Below are 16,468 nucleotides of genomic sequence, written 5' to 3'. Positions count from 1 at the left end.
TGACTTAAAAAGCACTGGCCGTGGAGGTCACACGGCTGGACAGGACATCTCTGGTCCCTCTCTGGCTTTGCTGCAGATCACACCTCTGATCTGTGGGTCACGATGATAACAGTTGCCTTTAGGGACTGGAAGGTCACTTGCTGCAAACACCAACTCTTCTCTTGGGCCCACAGGAGTGTGGTGGCTGGCTGGAACCGGTGGGAGGCCTGGCCTCCCTGCCTCCACATTGTGTCTTCTTAAGGAGCAGGTGCAATGCCACTCTGCATGGAGACGTGGCTGGTTTGAGTTTTGTCCAAAACTCTCCCGTGGGGTCAATGACTGGACTCCGGGGCTTTCTCTGCCCCTCCCCGCCCCCTTTAAGGCTAAGCACACCCACCAGCCACCTCGACCCAAACAGCAGACCAAGAAAGGAGTGACCGGAGGTGCAACCCAGTTCCTGGAAGACCTGCACCTCTGCCCAGAAGGACAAGAGGACTCCTCCCCTTTCCAGCCTGTCCCTCTCCCTCATTATTCCTGTCCTATGTTCTGTCCCCCCCCCCCACAGCCCCTGGGGAGAAGCGGTTGTGAGCTCTCTTCTCCTTTCTGTGGCCACTGGACACGCCCTGCTCCCCACACTCTCCACGAGGTCACCTTTTTTGTGAGACAGTCCCCGGAACTGGGTTCAGAAGCACCTTGACTATGGAGGAAGGAGGGGGGATCTGGGGGTCTCCACTGTGCCCACCGCACGGAGGAGGGACAGGAGCTCAGGGTTGGAGGTCTGCTGCCTAGGGTCATGTAGCCACGGTCCCTAGGCGCTGTCATCTCAGCGCCCTTCCTGGTGGACCTGGGGTCTCTGGGTTGAGGTCCTGCTGGGACCTCACTCTGAGAGCTCAATTCCCTCAGATTACTGTCCTCTTCTCCAGCTTCTGTCGCCCCCTGGTGGCATCCTGTGGCCTGCACATGCCACCTGGCAGGGTCCAGCACCCCCCAGAGGTCCCACCTGCCCCTGGACAGTCTTCTCAGACCTTCACAGCACGCTGTCACACAGGCAGCTGTTGCCTGCTGGCCTGTCCCTCCACCAGGGTGATCCTGCGTGCACCAGGCTTGGGCTGTGAAACCGGTTCATTGAGCACCTACTGTGTGCAGGGTGTGTCAGGCACTGTGACCCAGCAGCACCCAGGAGGGCCTGCCCTTGTGCTGCCTCCTGACGCTGACCCAGTCAGCAGTCATTTCAGGAGGTGAGGTGAGAGGGGGAGACAGCCTGGGGTTCCCTCCCGTGGAGACCTGCAGGGTGTGCCTGCTGGAGGCCTGGGGAGGGGGCTCCAGGAGCAGCACCTGCTGTGGGAAGAAGCAAGCAGGGAGGCCACTGTGCCCCTGGGCCATAAGGACAGTGCTGGGGAGCCACTTGAGTCTGGGGCAAGTGACCATATCCAAGATGGAGCTGCAGGCTGGATTTGGACATGTTCTGGAATCCTGGGGGGAGGCTGCAGGGCGGGCGGGGCACTCTCCTGTGGTGGTGGGGACGTGGAGGGAAGGCAGGACAAGCAAGATGCACAGAGACCACGTCCACAGGGTGGGCGGCCCCAAGTCAGGAGCCAGCCAGCAGGGACCATGGGCAGCCGCAGACGGTGGGGTGTAGGGGGCTCGGGTGCTGCCTGCCTCAGGCACCCCAGGGTTCCCTGAAGATGTGGCAGAGGCCAAGGGTGACAGCTCAAAGTTCTGCGAGATAGTGATAATCCCCACAGGTTTGTCTGCAGGATTCTGTCCCTGGGCTTCAGGACGTGGGTCTGGGCTCTCCTGTGCCCCTGCTTATCCCACCTGCTCTTGGCATTGCCCTGGCTCAGGAATGGAGGCTCACACCCATCTCCCACATTCCCCAGCCCTGTCCACGCCGACACCTGGCACTTTGGCACCCAAGAACAGGGCTCTGAAGAGCCTCAATACCAAGAGGTGAAGGGGGTCCCTGGACCTTCCCCCTGCTCCTCCTTGGGCCCCAGCCACCCTTCCATGCCCGCCCTGGCCAGCCCCACTCATGGCCGTGGGGAAGGCTTCCCTCCTCACTGGCTACGTCTCCAGCCAGCAACCCTACCGCCTGTCACACTAAAGAGGGCAGGGATGTCCCCAGCAGTCTCTACAATGCCCTGCCCCCTTCAGGCCCTGCTTTAGTTAAGTCCCATCTAACAGGGCAGCCCCTGACCACAGCCTGGTGACTTGACATATTCTAGTTTTGAGGAAGTGGGTAAGGCCCAGGGGTGAGGGCACTTACCGGGTCAAGGTACCAAAGGTCCTCCCACAGTGTTGCTTGTCTTCCTCATGGTCCAAGAGGATTGCTGGAGGGCTGGCCCTTATGCCCACACCCTGACCAAATGGTTATTTCCTGAAAATGGCTCACATCACAGAGCCACTTGATAGGGTGGCATTTAACTAGGGCGATCCTGAGAAAAGACAAGCAGGTTAACTAGGAGTTTGTCAGAAAACAAAATCCATTAGGCAAGTTTTTTGAAGTTTAGCCACATCTCCACTAACATACACTAAGGAACATCACAGGTGTCCTGCAAAACAGCATCTGGGACTTCCCTGGGTTTCTGCCTGTGCATCTAAAGAGCTCTTACAAAAACAAGAAAAATAACCCAACAGCCCAGTAGTGCAAAGAACCACTGGGGAGGTTTATAGTTTTAAAAACCAGCAAAAAGTGCTCAGCTTCCTTCACAGAAAAAAAAACAAGACAAATTCAAATGTGACTTAGAAATAAGTTTCATGACCCACGGTTGGAAGTGGCCTGTTCTTTTTTTTTTTAAAGCCACTATATTGTGTACTTTATTATTATTTTTTTTAAAAGAGAGAGTGAGAGAGGAGAGAGAGATAGAGAGAATTTTTAATATTTATTTTTTAGTTCTCGGCGGACACAACATCTTTGTTGGTATGTGGTGCTGAGGATCGAACCTGGGCCCCATGCATGCCAGGCGAGCGTGCTACCGCTTGAGCTACATCCCCAGCCCCGGAAGTGGCCTGTTCTTCAGTATTGTTGGGAAGGTAAACTGGTCCATCCACAGAGAATCTTCAATGTTAAAAAAACCAGGCTGCAGGCCGGGGCTGTGGTTCAGTGGCAGAGCATTTGCCTAGCAAGTGTGAGGCACTGGATTCAATCCTCTGCACCGCATAAAAAATAAAGGCATTGTGTCCATCTACAAATATTAAAAACAAAACAAAATCAAACCACCCTAGCTAGCCAGCCGCACCGCAACCCCATGGACTCTGGAGACCAAGCCAGAAGGACCCCAAGTTCGAGCTAGTCTGGGCAGTGGTTAAGACCACAGGAAAATTAAAAGGATGTAGCTCAGGGATGGGATTGTGGCTCAGTAGCAGAGCACTCGTCTAACTCACAGGAGGCCCTGGGTTCGATCCTCAGCACCACATAAAATATTGTGTCCAACTTAGCTTTAAAAAGGGTGTGTGTGTGTAGCTCAGTGGTAAAGCACCCCTGGGCTCAAACCCAGTACCAAAGCTGCGGGATGGGGGTGGGGGAATGGGAAGAAACAGTAGAATGACGTAACCTGTCTGTCCATGTGTGAATACACAGCCAGTGTACTCCACATAATGCACAACCCCAGGAATGGAGAACTACACCTCATGTGTGTCAAGACGCACTCTACTGGGCCAGGGCTGTGGCTCGGTGGTAGAGAGCCTGCCTAGTAGTATGAGGCACTGGGCCCGATTCCTCCGGTACCACATAAAAACAAAGAAATAAAGGTATTGTGTCCATGTACTAGTAAAAAACAAAACCAAAACTCTCCACTGACATTCAAAAAGAATTAAAACAAACAACTACACCCCCAAACCCTGTCAACTCTACCCAGCAATTTATTAGCATAGCACCCCACATGGTAAAGGGACATCAGTTTCCCCCAAGACTTGCCTCAGAGGAAAGGTCCTGAGGTAGAGGAACCAGCTGTCGAACAGGGACAGGGTGACCAATGGGCTTCTGCAGGGTCCCACCCCCAGACCTCTATTTCCTGTGACTCCATGGACACAGCTCAGCAGGCCCCACTCCTGGGCCTCTGCAGGCCCACTGTGCAGAGGAGTGGGGTGTCTGGACACTGCAGATCTAGGGCCTAGGTCTCCTCTCAACCTGTGGGTCTCTGGGATATTAAGGTAGGCCCCATAGCCTGTCCCCAGTGCTCACATGGTGGTCATTTCCCGACTATTGACAAAACAGTAAATGTCATGCTGACCTTCAGATGAAAATAGCAAGCACCAGAAAGCCAGGGCTGCCCAAGGTCACAGGCCAGGGGAAGGAGGCTCCCCAAACCAAGTTCTTGGCTGAGTCTCTGCTCCATCTCTGCAGGCCTAGCTTCCTGTGGTTGGGGGCTCAGCCAGGGTGGCGACCTCCAGGGTGGGATTAGCTTGTGCCTGGTATTTTCCAGGCCTGAACTTGTTCCCTGGAGACAAGCACCTAAGGGGAGACCTTAATCTTCTTAGGCAAGATTAGTGCTACCTCATCCAAGAGAGCAGGTCCCCAGGATGGCAAGCAGGTGCCCCCACGTACCTGCAGAGAATGTGGGGAACTGCAAACCCAGTTAGTTCTAAGCCAGGGTCAGCGTAGAGGGTGAAGCCTCAGGAGGCAACAGGGAATGCTATCCCACCACCTCAGAGGACTCTGGCCAGGGGCAGGAGATGGACAGGGCTGAGGCCTGTGTCTCAAACAGTGTGGGGACAGATCCAGGGGACTATGACCTGCAGCTCACAACCCTGGACTGGCTGAACAAACAGGAGGGAGCTCAGGGGACTGGGGAGATGTGGGTTGGTTTTGCACCAAGGACTTTAGTATGCAAGGCTCAGCTCAGTTGTCCCCCAGGGAGGTGACCTGGGCTGGATTCCTCTCACTGCTCAGTCTTGAGTTCTGCAGAGCGTGCAAAAGAAAACACAGGTCTGAGCCTAAGAATCAAGTTTATTTGGCTAACGCCTGGGGGGGCTTTGAACCTAGAAGAAGGTGTTGGGCCTCTTGGTGGTGAAGCGTGGCTTGTGCTGGCGACGCAGGACCCGATGGGGCAGCGGGAACTTGATCTTGGAGTCCTGTGGGGAGAAGGTAGTGAGGGGATGGAGGCCTCTTACCTGCATCTTCTGGGGGTCACCCAGGTGTGACAAGCCCCCTGTGCAGGACCCCCTAGGTGCAGCCTGCCCAGCAGGGCCCTTAGGGCACTCACGTGGAACTGCTTGACAGCCGGCCGCCGGCACTTGCTGGCCGCAATCTCCTCCACCTTCATGATCTGGATGGAGTGGGCCCGGGCACGGTGCCGGGCACCCATGTCTCGGTCTGCACAGGGGGGAAGGGGCAGTCAGCCAGGTAGTAGCCTGGGGGCTCCACCTGGGGGATGACTAGAGGTCACAGGCTCTGGCCCCAGCAGGCCTGGTCAAAGGAGTGTAGAACCTCCAAATTCACTTTGAGGGGCACAGCCACAGCCTCTCAAAGGCGACGAGATCCACTTGCTGTGAGCACCTCTGTTTAAACCACTGCTACGAGAAACAGCAATTCTTGGGTTGAGGTGCAGGTGGGAGGCACGGGGAATGGAGCCAGCCACCAACAATGGGCAGGGCTGGGCCAGGTTCTTGGTGGGTCTGGAAAGACGTGGGGAGGACTCTCTAAACTGGGGAGGTTGGCATGGGTTTAATGAAAGATGGCGCATGATCCACAAGGCCAGGGGTTCTTCCCTCTGAGCTAAGGTACACCTGCTACCAGGGTTCAGACAAAAAGCCCCCTGGGGCCTGAGCACCTCTCATTTGCTCTGAGAGTCAGGTGGAACTGGAGATGCCTGTACTATTAGCCTGAGGTAGGAGGCGACACCAGCAACTCACAACACTGGGTGACAGCGCCCGCGGTGGTCAGATCGCGATATTCCCGGTACATATTGTGGGTGCCACTACGGGAGTCATAGCGCAGCCAGATACCAAAGTTCTTCACCCGCAGCGGGGACTTCTCAAACACCTGCCAAGGCAAGGGGTGGTCAGTATGAGTGCAGATGGCAAGCAGGCCTCACCTAGGGTCAGACCCTGAAGCAGCAGTTTCCAAGTCTTGCTCCTCTAGGCACCCTCAGGGGGCATGCTAAGTAAGGGAAATACCCCCAAAGCCCAGTGTAGAAAGGGTTCAGGCAGAGCTGCCTCCCAGCACACACAGACGCCAATCTCCAAAGACAAGCAGGCCAAACTAGCCACTGCCCAATGTCCACTACAGTGCACCTGCCCAGTTACAGGACCTCTCCCTACTTCACAGACATGGCTAAGAGTCTTCACCAAGGATTGCCACGCCAACTACCCTCCTCCCAGGGTCCCAGGCTATATAACCATGGATCTGCCTGCACAGGGAAGCCCATCCCACACCATGGCTCCAGGTCTCTGAAGACTGCTAAGCCTGTAGCTATGCTCAGTGCCGGCTGGAAGGCAGAGATCCACTCCAGATCCAGTGTCTCAGACTTTCCATACCTGCCCACAGTAGACAATTTCCCCTGAAGACTTCTTCATCTTCTTTAGCTGAGATACAAAATACCAGAAGCGGGACTTGGCAACAACGTGATTGGGTGCAAAGATTCGCATTCGGTAGAGAGGTGGGGTGTGGCATTTGGGGGTGGGCAGGCAGCGGCCCACCACCTTGTATTCTCGAAGCTGAAAGAAAATAGCAGTAAGGCCAAGTTAGCAGCCAGAACCAAGCCAGGCAATAGCCAGATACAGGAAATGGACACAGGGTTCTCCTAGGATCTCCAGCGGGAATTCAGATGTTGTGGGATCATATTCCCAACCCGACCTTCATCCACAAACCGGAGTTGGAGCAGTGAGGATTCTGGGTGCATTTCAAAATTTCTGATGTACATTTCAAACCTGCTGTCCCTCCCTTTCTTTTTACAAGTGGGAAAACTGAGACCTAGATTGGCAGCCTCCTTTCTCAAGCTGTCATCCCTAACTGCTCTGTGAGTCACTCTTCGGTTTAGCGACCACCCTCTTCTATCCTGGGGCCTTGAGATCTCCGACAACTCAAGAACGAACCAGGACAAGAACCCGGGGCCCTCTGCAACTGTGGGTTCCCTGCAGAACCCTCTCTACAGGTGTAAAGGTGAGGAGGTCTGCCAAGTCCACAAATGGCAACGCAGCCTTTACTGACATCAATGAAAAGTAGCCACAACTTTCCAAGACTCTGCTCCTACTTCCTGCTCTGGGCAGATCCACTGGCCTTGTGATCACCCACCCAGGAAGGGAACAATGGAGCTGGCCCACAACTGATCCAGGGAGAAAAACGAGGTTGGAGGTCTGTACCTCACCCGTTCTTTTTTTCCCGGAGGCAGAGTCTTGCTAAATCGCCCAGGCTGACCCCGAACTCGCGATTCTCCCACCTCAGCCCTCCGAGCAGCTGGGACTGCAGGCGTGCGCCATCGCGCCGGGCTGGCAGTACGTTTTCCCCTGTGTGCTACAGTGCCCCGACTTTGCCCGGCGCGTGCACAGTCCTATGGCCCGCGCTCCTTGTATGCGCTCGATGTTTGCCACGTCTCCTCCCAGCCAGGCCAGGGCAGAAGCGACTGCTATCCCCCACCAGGTTAACTTCGCAGACGGGCAAACTAACGCTCAGAGACTACAGGAAAGGTCGCGGCACAGCCCACCACGCTGTGCGACATGTCCCTTCCCCTGGGAAGCGGACTCGGCCTCCCTGGGCCCTTGCGCCGGCCCAGGCCACGCGCAGGCCTCCCCACGCGGCGCCCGCACGGCCGCCATGTTGGCAACACCTCGGGGCGTCGGCGCGCGGCCTAGGAGGACCCAGACGGGAGCACGCACCGCCGACTCGGCCTGCGCCACCGACCCGGGCCCCTGGTGAGGTCCGCGCCGCTTCCCCCAACCCCGGGCCACACAGCACCCGCCTTACCGTGCCCGAGGCCTTCATAGCGCTCTCTCTGCGATCGCCGCCACCCACAAAAGGAAGTTGTCTCCTTCGCGCAGCCGCTCACCATGAGTCCACGGCAGGAAGTCCCGCCCTCTAAAAGCTATGCGCTCATTGGCTTCTTGTCTCGGCGCTCAAGGAGGTCCGCTTCCTCATTGGCTTCGAATCCATCCACCAGTCCCAGCCCGGCCTCGCCTCACCGCGAGACTACATTTCCCAGGTGCAGCGAGCGTCACCTGTTCCGGGGCCGTGACCCAGCGTCGGCGCCAGAGGCACCCATAGGGTCCCGTGTGGACTCCAGCGTTCCTTTCCCCACAGAGCCCGGAGGCCGCAGAACCTTCGATGCACTCGTGGGGATTCTTCCAACCTGGCGCCTCTTCTCCCCGGAAGTGCGTTACGGAGGTCTTGAGTCACGTGCCTAAGAGTTCTCATCTGTAAAATGGGAATAAAGATGTTTTTCTCCTATAGATGTTCCACACGAACGTAGATGAAGCGCTGAAATGCTAGTTACTGTTTTTGGAGGTCTGATTCGTGTTTTGTAGTAACTGGGATTCAAACCCCACCTCTTTGCTCCCGGTTCTCACAGATCCTGGGAGACCCGAGGATGGTGGTGGAGGACTTTGGGACTGGTCAAGATTCAACCCTTAGGGATGAGGGTGTATCTCGGTGGTAGAACACCTGCCTAGCATGCACGAGTCCCTGGGTGTGATCCCCAGCACAGAAGGTGGGGAAAAGAACCCCCAAATCCAAGATCCAGCCCCCATCCTTGAGGGGTTTCTGGGTTAGCAGTTTGCTCAGGCAGAAAGAAGTCTCTTTGGCGAAAAGGAAATAACTGCAAACGACTTACTGATAACAGGTTATAAAATAAAGCAAAGAAGAAAAAAGAGGAATAAGTATTTATTTTTGAGCGGGGGTGGGGCAGGCTCCTAGAGGAGATGACACTTGAGCCCCATGAGCATTTTTCCTTTTTAAATTAAAATGTTGTAGCAGCTGGAACTGAAGTAGAGCACTCCCTGTCACCAAAACAAAAAAGTAAAAATAAAATGAAATAACTAATAAAGGTTTAATTAAGATTCCATACAGTTCATTGAACGTGTACTGTTGTCCAAGCTATTCTGGAGGCTGAAGCAGGAGGATCACTGGAGCCTAAGGTTTCAAGGCCAGCCCGGGCAGTATGGAAAGATATGACTCTTTTTTTTTTTTAATATTTATTTATTAGGTGTAGATGGACACAACACAATGCCTTTATTTTTATGTGGTGCTGAGGATTGAACCTGGGTCCCGCCCTTGCTAGGCGAGCGCTCTACCACTGAGCCACAATCCCCGCCCCAAGACATGACTCTTTCTTGGATTGGAAATAAATTGTACAATCCAAGGATTTTTATTACATTTGAAGATGCACTTTCATATATCTTTCATATATGTACAGTTGTGTAAACATCAACAACATTAGAATATTTTTACCATCCCCAGAAGAAACCCTTTACCAATAGCTTTCACTCCCCATTCCCTCCCCCAGCCCTAAGCAAATTTGCCTATTCTGGACATTGCACGTAGTCCTATAAAATGAGGTCAATTGTGATTGACTTCCTTATGTAGCACAATGTTTTTTAAAATATTTTTTAGTTGTTGGTGGGCTTTATTTTATTCATCTATATGTGGTGCTGAGAATGTAACCCAGTGCACCACACATGCTAGGCAGGCGCGCTACCGCTGATCCACAGCCCCAGCCCCAGCATAATGGTTTTAAGGTACATTCACTTAGGAGCATGGCTCAATACTTCATTTTTTAAAACCTATTTGTTCTTTTTAATTTTACATTACGTCGAGTGTATTTTGACATATCATGCATACGTGGAGTATAACTTCCCATTCTTGTGGTTGTACATGATATAGAGATACACTGGTCGTGTATTCATATGTGAACATAGGAAAGTTATGTCTGATTCATTCACACACTACTATTTGTAGTATGTAACTACAAATTGAATCGATGGGTTCTATGGTAGCTCTGTTTCCTATTGCCTTCTACCCTCCTTAATTAAAAAAATATATTTTTGGTTATAGATAGATGTGATACCTTTATTTAATTAATTTATCTATTTTGGGGTACCAGGGATGGAACTCAGGGGCACTCATCCCTAGCTGAGCCGCATCCCTAGCTCTGTTTTATCTTTTATTCAAAGACAAGATCTCATTGAGTTGCTTGGAGCCTTCCTAAGTTGCTGAGGCTGGCTTTGAACTCGCCTCCTGCGGTGCTGAGAATTGAACCCAGTGCCTCACACATGCTACACAAGCGCTCTGTCACTAATATTGCTAAAAGTATTAGATTGTATGAATACATTATGTTTTGTTTATCTGCTCAACAGTTGGGCAATTTGTTTTTTTCCCCTTTTGGCTACTGTGAATAAAGCTGGCAGAACATTTGCATACAACTCTTTGTGTCAACGTGTACCTTCAATTTTCTTGTGTGTGTAACCACAAATGGAGTCGATGGGTCCTATGGTGGCTCTGTTTAACCTTTGATGACTGCTAGGTTCTTCTTCAAAACACCTGCCACAGGGCTGGGGCAGAGCCCCTGCCTCTCATGTGTGAAGCACTGGGTTCCATCCTCAGCACCACACACAAAAAATAGATAAATAAAGATACTGTGTCCATCTACAACTAAAAAAATGCCTGCATCATTTTATATTCCGACTATCAACACAGAAGGGTTCTGACTTCTCCACATCCCTGACAATGCTTTTTATTATTTTTCTCTCTTATTGTAGCTGTCATAGATGTGTGAAATAGTATCTCATTGTGGTTGGGATTTTCATTTCCCTGGTGGCTAATAATGTTGAACTAATTTATTTATTTCCTTTTTAAAATTTTTTATGGTGCTGGGGATGGAAGCCAGGGCCCTTGGGCATGCTAGGCAAGCTTTTTACCACTGACATGCAACCCCAGCAAATATTTATTTTATTAATTTATTGCAGAACATCTATCCGTTTGGCCATTTCAATATCTTCTTTGGAGACATCTCTATTGAAATGCTTTACCCAATTTTAAATTGAGTTGTCTTGTTCCTGTTGAGTTGGAAGAGTTTTTTATTCTATAGATACAAGGTCCTTATCACACATGTGTCTTGTAAGGTTTTTCCCTCCTGTGGGTTGCCTTGTCACTTCCTTGATGGGGTTCCTCTGAGATGCTAAAAGATTCAGTTTGCACAAAGTCCTGTTTATCTTTCTTTTTCCCCTTTGGCTTCTTGCGCTCTTGGTCACATCTAAGAAACTATTGTGGAATCCAAGAGCATGCTAGGCATGCCCAGGCTCTCCTTAGAAGAGTTTTGTAGTGGCAGCCCCTACCTCTTCCCCGGTTAGGACCCACTTTTCCTGGCCAACATCAGGCGAAAGGCAACTCGGTCCTAAAGGCGCTGCCGCCAACGTCCACCAGGTGGCAAGAGAGCCCTTCTTTCGCTGTGCGCCGCGAGGCCAAGAAGCCAGCCCGCGGTAGGCACGTGCTCCCGGTCCTCTGGCGCCTGGCCCCGCTGGGCAGGTTTCTCCCCCCGTAAGATGAGGCCCACACCAGTGCCCAGCCCGCAAGGTTACCGTGAAATTTAAGTGGCCGCGGGATTATTCCTCCTGGGAAGGCGGGGACCCAGCCCCGCCCCTGGGCTTGAGCCTGCGGCTCTGCGCCTCGGTTTCCCTGAGCTGCTGCAAGGGGACCGGATGACAGAAGAGATCCTGCAAACCCGACGACCGAGTCTCAGGTTGCAAAGGGATCCTGGGAGCTGGGGAGAGAACCCGGAAGGGAATTAGGGCAGGAGCGGGAGGGGGGGGGAGGAGGGCTGGGGAGGATCCTGAGCTCCAGCCTTGGCCCTGGGCCTTGCGCTTTTATGCGCGAAGCCTGGGTCGCAGTGACCCGGGAGAGGAAGGAGGCTGCGTGGGCGTGGGTGCTCGGGGTGGGGTCCTGGCCTCCGCCCGTTTACTTATAAGTTTTATTTGCTTGTTCCCCACTCCCCTCTCAGACCTGCGGGGCCCCTACCTTCCCACGACACACCCTCTGCCCCCCAAGAGCCTCTCCCCAAGATCTGTCCTCAGGAATCCAGGCCTGGCAAGTTGGTCCGGACACCTGCTGAGTGACCTACCCACCAGCCGCTGTGCGTCCTGGCTGCCTCTGTCACCACCGCTCACCCAGGCATGGGGAGTTCCTGGTTGGCAAGGCGGCGGCCAAACACCCTGTCCCCCTGTCTTTCTTCTCCGCAGGACCTTGAAGGCACCCATTTATTAATCCAGGGTACAGGGCCACACCTCAGCTTGGATCGTGGCAGGGTGGCCCTGCGGGTCGTCCCCTTCCTACTCACTGCAGACTCCGGAGTCGTACCTGTGCCCAGTCAGCTCAGCGCAGGATTCTGCTCCTGGGACCGTGAGTTCAAAGCCAGCCTCAGCAACTTAGCGAGGCCCTAAGCAACTCAGCCAGACTCTGTCTCTAAGTAAAATACAAAAAGGGCTGGGGAGTGGCTCAGGGGTCACGTGCCCCTGGGTTCAGTCCCTGGTACCAAAAATAAATAAATAATTTTTAAAAATCTGCTTCTGGCTCTTGACCCTTGATCCCCAAAATGTCCCGAAGCCAGGTCCTCCCCTGAACCCCAGGTGCCTCTTGACCCTGATTGTCACCTCTCCTGCTCCTCACCTGCCCCAGGCTCCTTCTCTGAATTCCTTCCTTCCTTCCCTGCTCTGACCAGGCCTGAACTGGCCCTGAGGACTCAGCTGGAGCCCCCACAAACTAAAGCCCCAGGCCCTTGGCTGGGGTGGAGCTGGGGGGTACAGCTTGCCTAAGGGAGGCCCTGATTTTACCCCCAGTCCCCCCCCAAAACAAAAACAAAAACAAACAAACAAAAAAAAAACACACACAAAAAAAACTCCCAGTCCTAGAGAGGGCCAGGGACAATGATGGGGGTAATGGACAAAAGCCAAAACAAAGGAGAAAAATACACCCTGGCAGAGTGGGCCGTGTGCCAGGCAGAAAGTAAAGGGAGGGGGGGGGGTGCCCGGCCCCAGGTGGCTCTTCCCCAGGCCCCCCACCCCACGCTTCCTTTCCTTGACCCAGTAGGGGGTCCAGGAGCAGGAAGTGAAGCGGCCCGTGCCTCTTCCTTCTGTCACTTGTCTTCAGGGCCCTGGGTTTGAGTGAGTCTCTGAGATTGTTGTGATGTGGAATGAAAGGCTACCGCAGTTGGCACCTGGGGAACTGCGGACACTTGATCTGTTTGCCATTCCCATTGTTAAACTGATTGTTTTGCTTCCTGGCCAAGCTCAAGGTGACGGTTTCAATAACTCTCCTTTTCTTCCGTTCCATTCAGTTGAATGTCTCTCTTTTAACCAAACAACTTCCCTTTAAACACGATTATTATGTAATGCGCTTACAAACAAGAAAGGTCAACACTATGAAATGCCTCCCGCCTTCGCCCTTCATGGCTTCTGGGTCCCCTCCCAAGCTGACAAATAAATTGTGTTCCCTTCCGGAGACAGTCTGGGCAGATCCGAAGAGGCCTTAGTTGCCAGTCTCATCTCATTTAAAGTTTCTGACGGAGGAAGTTTGCCCCTCCCTCTCCAAAGTACAGTGAACATCTTTCCATATCATATTATCTTTCATTTTTCTTTTATCCTTCCTTCCTTCCTTCCTTCCTTCCTTCCTTCCTTCCTTCCTTCCTTCCTTCCTTCCTTCCTTTCTTTTCTACTGGGGATTCAACCCAGAGGTGCTTAACCACTGAGCTACATCCAGTGGGGACCACGGGTGCATGTCTGTCATCTCAGTGACTCGGGAGGCTAAGGCAGGAGGATTGCAAGTTTGGATTCCAGCTTCAGAAACTTACTGAGTCCATCTTTCAAAATAGAAGATAAAAAGGGCTGGGGATGTAAGTCAGTGGTTGAATGCCCCTGGGTTCAATCCCTAGTACCAATATATAAATAAATGGGAAATGCCAGAAATAGACAAATTACAAACTTTAAATGGTGCACTCTTTTGCCTAGTATGATGAAATCTCTTGCCACCCTTCTCCATCCCACCAGGAACAGGAAGAATCCCTTTTTCCAGTGTATCCACACTGTGTCCCCTACCTACCCGTTAGTTACATAGTAGCTGTGTCAATTATCCGATCAACTGTTGAAATGTCTCAGTGCTTTTGATCAAGTAACCCTAAGGAGTAGCCTATTGCTGCTTCACATTGCATATGTCACCCACCTCACTTCATCTCAGATTATCACAAAAAGGGTGAGTACAGTACAATAAGATATTTGAGCTGGGCATGGTGGCCCACACCTGTAATCCCAGTGAGTGGGGAGGCAGAGGCAGGAGGATTACAAATCAAGGTCAGCCTCAGAAACTCAGCAAGACCCTATCTATAAAAAAAAGGGAGGGGGGGCTAAAAGTGTAGCTAAGGGGTAAAGCACCCCAAGAGTCAATCCCCAGAACAGGGATGGGGGGACCCAAAACATGTACAGGGAACAAGCCAGCATGTATGGAGTTTGGTATTATCCACAGTTTTCAGGCACCCACTGGGGTTGTAGAACATATCCTCCATGGTGAAGGAAGTACTCCTATATTCCACAGTAAGACTGGCCTTAGCTTTGTCAGAAAATCCCCTCTAGCTGGGCATTTAGGTTGTTTCCAACTGGTTGTTGTTATAGAGAGATACATTCCTGGAAGCCCCAGTTCCTGGAAAGAGCCCAGCTGGGTTCCAAGGCCTGGAGGCTTGCTAAGTCTTCCTTTCCTTCCAGCCTCCCCGCCCCCTTCTTTTTCTTTTCTTTTCACCAGGGATGGAACCCAGGGCCTCACACAAACCAGGCAAACCTCCAACCCCCCCAAAGCCATTTTTTCTTCCTGCTCCTCCCTGATCCCATCCCCAGGGCTGGATCATTGACACGCCCAAGAGCTGAGAATGAGGATTCCCGTCTGCACACCTTTGCCAATATGCAGAGTCCTCACACTTTTCATCTGTGTTAGTCCAACAGGTGGGAGATGGGTTCATGTGATTGCTCTCCTATCCTCTTGGCCATTTTTCAAATTACTGAGGTATATTCTGAGTATTAAATTACATGGTTTTAAAACACATCACTGAGCCAGGAGCAGTGGTGCACGTCTGTAATCCCAGCGACTCGGGAGGCTGAGGCAGGAGGATCACGAGTTCAAAGCCAGCCTTAGCGATGGCCAGGTGCTAAGCGACTCAGTGAGACCCTGTCTCCAACTAAAATACAAACTAGGGGCTGGAGTTGTGGCTTGGTGGTAGAGCACATGTCTAGCATGTGTGAGGTACTGGGTTCGATCCTCAGCACCACATATAAATAAATGAATAAAATAAATGTCCACCAACATCTAAAAATAAAAAAAAAAAACAACTTAAAAAAATACAAAATAGGACTGGGGATGTGGCTCAGTGGTCCAGTGCCCCTGAGTTCAATCCTGAGTACCCCCCCCCAAAAAAAAAAAAAAAACCACTGAGATGTAATTGGAGTACAAAGTCGTGTATTTAAGATGCACTGTGGACACAGTTTCGACAAGTATGTGAACCCATGAAACCATTGCCACGGTCAAGGTCCTGACCATCATTATCCCCAGCAGTTTCCTTGGCCCTGTGCTGTGATTCTTCCCTCCTCCTCCATCCTTAGGCAGCTCTGATCCACCTTTGGTCACTATAGAGTCATGTGTGTGTTCCAGAATTTTATATAGTGTCTTTCTTCCTTCCTTTCTTTCTGCTGGGAATGGCACCCAGGTCTCACACATGCCGGGCAAGCCCCCTACGGCTGAGCATTTAATTTTTTAAATTTTGAGAGAGGGTCTTGCTAAGTTGCTGAGGCTGGCCTTGAACTTGTGATCCTCCTGTCTCAGCCTCCAGAGTTGCTGGGCAACTCACAGGCATGTACCATTGCTCCCACAGACTCTGAGGATCATTTTGAGATGAGTCATCTTAACAATATGGAGACTTCCAAACCATGAACATGGTATATCTTTCCATTTATTTAGGTCTGCATGAATTTATCTTAGTAATATTTTGTAGTTTTTAGTGTTGAGGTCTTTTCTTAAATTTTCCCCAACTATCTGTCTTAGTCTGTTTGGGTTATGACAAAGTATCATGAACTATGGAGGTCATAAGCGATAGAAATTTATTTCTCTGTTTTGAGTCCTATGAAGTTCAAGATCAAGGTGCCAGCAGATGTTGAGGCTGCTGAGGGCCTGCTTTCCCACAGATGGTGCCTTCTCTCTGTGTCTTCACCTGGTATAAGGGGCAAGGCCTTTCTCTGGAGCTTCCTTTATAGGGACCCCAATTCTATCTATCTTCTCTTATGACCTAATCATCTCCTAAAAATTTCTGCCTCCCAATACTATTTGTTTGAAGGTTAGAAGTTCAGCACATTAACTCCCTTCTCCTCTGCAGAGCTAGAGATGAGATGCAGGGCTTTGTGCGTGCTAAGCAAGTCTTGTACCACTGAGCTAGGTTCCCAGCCATCAGCACATGAATTTTGGAGAGACACAAACATTCAGACTGAAGTGATATTTTATCTCCTTTTACATATCCTATTACAAATGGGCCTT

General features: G+C 51.7%; 1 protein-coding gene, 1 long non-coding RNA gene and 1 other non-coding gene across 3 annotated transcripts; 1 reads left to right on the top strand and 2 right to left on the bottom strand.

Annotated features, from left to right (window-relative positions):
- Positions 1–4,909: 4,909 nt before the first annotated feature.
- On the bottom strand, positions 4,910–8,041 carry Rpl18a (ribosomal protein L18a). Its single transcript, XM_005333007.4, has 5 exons — positions 7,883–8,041; positions 6,457–6,636; positions 5,833–5,962; positions 5,184–5,293; positions 4,910–5,052 (listed from the first exon to the last, which is right to left on the bottom strand). Exons 1-5 carry the CDS (start codon positions 7,898–7,900, stop codon positions 4,960–4,962), a joined length of 531 nt encoding a protein of 176 aa, XP_005333064.1. The 5' UTR covers positions 7,901–8,041; the 3' UTR covers positions 4,910–4,959.
- On the bottom strand, positions 5,397–5,529 carry LOC120892099 (small nucleolar RNA SNORA68). The gene has a single exon (XR_005736759.1). It is a non-coding gene; the product is annotated as a small nucleolar RNA SNORA68 (small nucleolar RNA).
- Positions 8,042–11,362: 3,321 nt separating the features above from the next.
- On the top strand, positions 11,363–12,468 carry LOC120891752 (uncharacterized). Its single transcript, XR_013429447.1, has 2 exons — positions 11,363–11,648; positions 11,907–12,468. It is a non-coding gene; the product is annotated as an uncharacterized LOC120891752 (long non-coding RNA).
- Positions 12,469–16,468: the final 4,000 nt, after the last annotated feature.

The sequence above is a fragment of the Ictidomys tridecemlineatus genome, chromosome 2, assembly GCF_052094955.1.
Source record: "Ictidomys tridecemlineatus isolate mIctTri1 chromosome 2, mIctTri1.hap1, whole genome shotgun sequence".
NCBI lineage: Eukaryota > Metazoa > Chordata > Mammalia > Rodentia > Sciuridae > Ictidomys > Ictidomys tridecemlineatus.
This window is presented reverse-complemented; position numbering and strand designations above follow the sequence as displayed.

What these genes read in the sequence shown, in the direction of transcription:
- Rpl18a (XM_005333007.4), bottom strand. An exon ending in AAATTGTCTACTGTGGGCAG is followed by an intron (nt 5,963 to 6,456) that starts GTATGGAAAGTC and finishes TTGCCTTGGCAG; the next exon opens with GTGTTTGAGAAGTCCCCGCT. An exon ending in CGGCTGTCAAGCAGTTCCAC is followed by an intron (nt 5,053 to 5,183) that starts GTGAGTGCCCTA and finishes TTCTCCCCACAG; the next exon opens with GACTCCAAGATCAAGTTCCC.